This window comes from Clytia hemisphaerica, unplaced genomic scaffold, assembly GCF_902728285.1.
Source record: "Clytia hemisphaerica strain Z4C2 unplaced genomic scaffold, Clytia hemisphaerica genome assembly, whole genome shotgun sequence".
NCBI lineage: Eukaryota > Metazoa > Cnidaria > Hydrozoa > Leptothecata > Clytiidae > Clytia > Clytia hemisphaerica.
Genome location: NW_027104597.1, coordinates 294,723 through 300,138, shown reverse-complemented (window position 1 = coordinate 300,138; position 5,416 = coordinate 294,723). Strand labels below are relative to the sequence as shown.

General features: G+C 32.7%; 1 protein-coding gene across 1 annotated transcript; it reads left to right on the top strand.

Moving 5' to 3' along the window:
• The first annotated feature begins 880 nt into the window (after nt 1–880).
• Nucleotides 881–3,854, top strand: LOC136824086 (dual specificity protein phosphatase 10-like). The gene is made up of 3 exons (XM_067080250.1): nt 881–1,649; nt 1,839–2,228; nt 2,393–3,854. Exons 1-3 carry the CDS (start codon nt 1,166–1,168, stop codon nt 2,677–2,679), a joined length of 1,161 nt encoding a protein of 386 aa, XP_066936351.1. The 5' UTR covers nt 881–1,165; the 3' UTR covers nt 2,680–3,854.
• Nucleotides 3,855–5,416: the final 1,562 nt, after the last annotated feature.

Below are 5,416 nucleotides of genomic sequence, written 5' to 3'. Positions count from 1 at the left end.
CCCAAGATTAGTAAGAGAGATGATAGAGTTTATAGAGCAATATACAACTGAATTAGCGATGAAAATGATGTCAGCATCCAGTCAGCATTGAAAATTTAAGCTTTGGTTAATGTGATGATGTCAGCAGTATTTTCACACGTCAGAGATGAGAAATATCTAGATTCTTCGCACCCCATATTTAAGATTTCATCCTCTATTTCATCCCATTTTATATCAAGTTTATCCATCTAATATGTACACAAACATAAACATTATAATAAATTGTGAGATTTCCATTACGAAATTCTTAAATTGCTCAAAAAAGAAACGATTAGTTGCCTAATATTGAAATATCGTGAAGCGATAACAAAATGAGAGGGGTATTTTTTCGTAAGAACAGTATTCAATATTGATCAGATCAGAGAAAAAAGGAGTCATAAAATAAGGGCATAGAAAACTCGTACCCAAATGCTAAAAATGACACGCCCTTTTTGGCCATTCTCTTAACAGTTAACTTTAAAGCCCCGGTCGAACACGATTCGGTTACACTTTACAAGCCAGGGGCACTTGAATATATCCCGAACTCACTGCCAGCAAGTGTTCTTAAAAATAAAGTAATAAGAGCAGAACACACAATCAGTTGTTTTTTGTGGTGAATGAACAAAAATATCCGATTTCTAGTATTTTCGAGTAGCTATGTGAAATTACTGGAAAAATCCTGAGTTCGAAGTTGCGTCGATAGGGTCTGGGAACTAGCAACATCATCCTTTTTAGGAAGGTGACGTAATGTTTCAACGGGAAGGCTGTAAACAAAAGAGAACAGGCTAGATAATTAGTTCCCAGCCCCCGCTTTTGGACGATTCGATTGGTCGAAAATGATGTAATGGAATGAGAGAAAAACAGACATCTTGCTTGCTTCGAAGGAATATTCAAATTCTTGGTGACTTGATTCTCAGAAACTTGGTATTTAAAAGCCTCACTTCTTTACTCGTATTCATTCGATTTTGTCACTCTGATAGTCAATTGACACATAAATTTCAACTAGAAATACTTATTTTGCTGCTGGTTTATTTTCAACTTAGTAGCATCTATCCAAATCACTTAGGACTCATTCCAATTTTTGTCGTTTTGAGACAAAATTTTTTTTAACACTTTCGAAATTTAAAAGAACTCTGGAGTTTTAGTGATGAGCACTGCTTTGACTATGATGCCATGTGGGAATATATTTGCAAACGGTGGAAACAAAGGCTATAAATGCACTGCGGTTAATAGTATTTTACCTTGTGATCTGGCTCAAGAAATTGAGAAAAGGAGCTTTGTAATGGACAATACTTGCAATACCCAGAGCTTCATCAGAACTTCTAGTGAACCCTTTATGATCTTAGACTGTCGTTCGTTTTTGGCATACAATTTTAAACATATATCAGGAGCTATTAATGTGAATTGTACAAATAATCTCATGAAAAAACGTTTACAACAAGGGAAAATAACGCTGGTTGATCTTGTGAATTCGGAATATGAAAAAGAATGTTTACGTACTGGTTCCTGGGCCAAAGCAGTAGTTTATGATGATTGCACATCAGAGCTAGAGAAAATGCCAGCATCACATCCTGTTAAACTAGTTTTATCTTCTCTTCTTCATGATGGCAAAGAAGCATTTTTATTAAAAGGTAAGAATAAAGCCACATTAAAAACCTATAAGCTTTTCAAATTTAGCTGAAACAGTCTTCTAAATCACAGTCTTCTGTGCTTTTTAAAATTATATGTGTATACAGACTTGGCGATTTATAATAATGAGATATTAAAATTAAAATTATTTTAAGATTGAAAATAACCTTCTCCATTTTTGTTCGTCATAGGTGGATTAAAGGAATTTTCACAATGCTACAAAAATCTACTATCAGATCATGCAGTTGCAGAGGACAATAATGAAAATGTTTCAAGTGCAATCGAACGTATCAATACTCTTACTAAAATTCAAAAAGATATTTCAGAACGCCCAAATCCAGGTTGTCCACTTAATGTACGAGCAACTGAAGTTATCCCTGGGGTATTTCTCGGAAATGCTAGTGATGCCATGGATTATAACTTTCTAAATAAAAACAATATCACATATGTTCTTAACTTGACTTGCCAATGTCCCAATCATTTCATCCAAGACTCACGGTTCCACTACAAGCAGATCAAAATTGAAGATTCTTGTCGTGAAAATATTGCAGATATTCTTGCTGATGCATTACAGTTTATAGGTAAATATTCTCAAAAGTATCTTTGAATGATTTCTGAGAGAAAAATTTGCTTTGAAATGTCACAGATATCTTATGATGGGAAACAACATGTTAAAAGTTTGTTTTACAGTCTAAAACTATTTGGTTTTTCCGAGTTTGACAATTTATTTTATTTTGAATTTCAGAATCAGCAAGAGAAAATCGTTCCTCTGTATTGGTTCATTGTCAAGGAGGAGTATCCCGATCGCCTACTGTCGTAATCTCATTTTTAATGCATCTTAAAAAACTGTCCCTAACAGAAGCATATCAATTTGTTAAAGAAAAACGTCCTTGCATAGCTCCAAATCTCAATTTCATGGGTCAACTCCTTCAACTGGAAATGAAAAACCGAGGCTTGGAGCCAAAATGTTTTGACAAAGAAGAAGTTTTGAAAACTATTGGAGGATGTTGTAAGCTTGACTTAGGAAACTAAATTGGTGTTGAGATCTTTTCTTAGCTCTTTTTTTTATTCTACTTTCTGGGAAAAAAGCTATTTACTTTTTCTTTCCTTCAGAGCTTTTATCTTGAGTTTAATTCTGCTTCAACATTGAAATATTAGAATGGAGGTATTTTGAGTTTTTTTTCGAAAATCTATACGCTTTGATTCTTTTACTTCAGTTTACTTCACCTATTCTATGCCCTCTCCAAAACTTTGGTTTTTTTCTTATTTTTTACATGCTTCTTGAATTCCATTTTTGTAGTTTTTTGAATCTGGTGTTAGTTTGTTGCAATTTTATCCTATTCGTCCTATACTTTTAGAGCAGCTAGTCAAGACTTTAAGAGTCCAAAGATTAAATTTGAGTATTTAGAAATCAGGAATAACACTAAAGGAATTCTCTACACATAGAATAATATTTTTAGAGGAGTTACGACATGATTAAGGATTCTCTTCGAACCTGACAAATTACTTTTCCGTTTTTTGAGAGGAAACAATTTTATTTTGCTTTCAGTGCATAAAAATTGTTTTATTTTATGCTGACTTTCTGTTCTTATAACATTATTAATCATGAATTAAGGAACGGCGACGCGACAATAAACTATGCACGCGCGGGCGTTTTTTCCGTTTGTTGAAAAAAAGTGATCTGATCAGCATAATTTTTTGGAGCAAAGCATGTTAATTGTGGTGGTGATGTAACTTAACCTATTATCTTGTTTTGTTATTAAAAAGTTAAGTTCTGATGAACTTTTAGAAACCCTTTTTTGATAATATAGGATTTCGATTCTATTATTACATCATTGGAGATCTTCTTAAATAGTTACGACTTGATCAGAATTTAATTTGAATGACGACCCTTGGACTCACTCAGCAATTTTAACAACTATTTTTTCTTCTAACCTAGTCTGTTGTTCTTACTCATCTTAGGTTAGGTAATAGAATAAAATATTAACAAATTTATTTGTAGCTAGTATAAAGATTATTATCAGTCCATGAAATGGGACTAAAATTATTATTTTTTTGCCTTATTTTGGCAGTGTGAATATGTATGATAGAATGAAAAAATGTACATAGAATTTCTCCTTGTAAGGAACGAAGCCTTCAATGGTGCTTTTATAACATATTAATGGTAAAAAAAATTGGTTTAAATATATTGCGTTTTGACGAGTAAATATTATTATCATTTCTCTTTACTTTGGACGTTTTAATAGACCCTTGATTTTGAAAGTTATTTCAGAAGATACACCATCATTAATCATCTTTGAGAGAAAATAGAGCCATCATCATAAATTCAAAGATGATTAAAAAGTACTTTCGCCTTTGGTTATGTGGTTTTTTTCTTTCAAATTGTCTGATATTCCGGCCCATGAATTTGAATTTTCTGTTTGTGTCATTGATTTTTCAATGTTTCTCTTCAACGAAAATAACTTTTCTTTTTTTCGGAGAAGGAAACATTATCAAGGCCCAACAAAATGAGGAACTTTTTTTCTTCTGAAATTTTAAAATGAAAATAAAGAGAGATACACCATCTTGAGCGATTTTGAGTCACAAAAACTGAAAAAAAGAAAGAAAATCCCCTCCTATCAGATTTTTATTGTAAAAGAAACATTCGTTTTTCATAAATTTTGGATGAAGTTTTCCGCCTCCATTGTGAAAGGATTCATAAATTTCTTTAAAAACTTTGGAAACTTCGTATACAGACCTGAATCAATATTATATATTTACCCCAAGTGCTAATTTGCTCAAAAAATCTCGCGAAATCTCTTACTCCCTGTATAAGCCAGTCAGTATACTGGTTTTCAATTTTAAAAGACCAAAAATCTGTGTTTATATGCACCAAGGGATAAAAAATGTAAATTCTCGTCACAACCCAAAAGTTCCTCCTTCATATTAGAATTTTCCTAATATAATATTTCAGCCCACCTTACTCAAATGGAGACTGGGAAAATTTGATTGCCTTTAACTTGCAATGGTTCTTGTCTGTACATGTTTTTAATATCTTCCTGTGTTAGCGAGGTCTTTCCCTCTTATACCTCATATTTTTAGGTACCTTTGTTGATCTCAAATCAGTTTTTAACAATCTTGTAACTTCTTGGAGAAAAAGTAAACCTTCCTTCTTTGAAACTAACATCTTGTTCCTCTTTCTTTCTTTAATATAAGCAAACCATATCACATCTTAAAAAATGTGTATTCTTTTCGGGTTTTTAGACAATCGCATTCAATCATGCAAATAGGGCCCCCCAAATAGCCTTCTCACAGACCCGGTAAGATTTTTTCAGTCAGTGAGTGTAAAGAACGGACCGAAACTCAATTTGGATTGAAATTCCCATACACTTTTTTTTTTTATAAGAACAATTTTATAAGAACAATGAGGCTCAAAAATGCCAAAAAATAAGAACAATTTAAGAACAATCCTGAGCCTGGAGTTGGAGTTTTAGGTAAAATAAGGGCCAAATTAATGAAATTAGGGTTCAAACCCAAAAATACCCCCAAATTTGCCCTAAAAATAAGAACAGGATAAGAACAATTTGAGGCTCGAAGTGCCAAAAAAATAAGAACAGCCGAGCCTCAACAAAAATTTACTGGTCTTATAAAAAAAAAAAGTATTTCTTATGGCTGGGGATTTGAATTTCATTTTTTTCGAGCCAGAAAACTCAGTGGGATGAAAAATTACACAGGATCTGCTTGTATCTAATTATTTTGGCCAATTTTTCCAGTGGAAAGGGTCTGTGAG

Coding starts and splice junctions, on each gene's coding strand:
- LOC136824086 (XM_067080250.1), top strand. CDS start 1,166: ATGAGCACTGCTTTGACTATGATGCCATGTGGGAATATATTTGCAAAC. Junction 1,650..1,838: donor AGAAGCATTTTTATTAAAAG/GTAAGAATAAAG, acceptor TGTTCGTCATAG/GTGGATTAAAGGAATTTTCA. Junction 2,229..2,392: donor TGATGCATTACAGTTTATAG/GTAAATATTCTC, acceptor TTTGAATTTCAG/AATCAGCAAGAGAAAATCGT.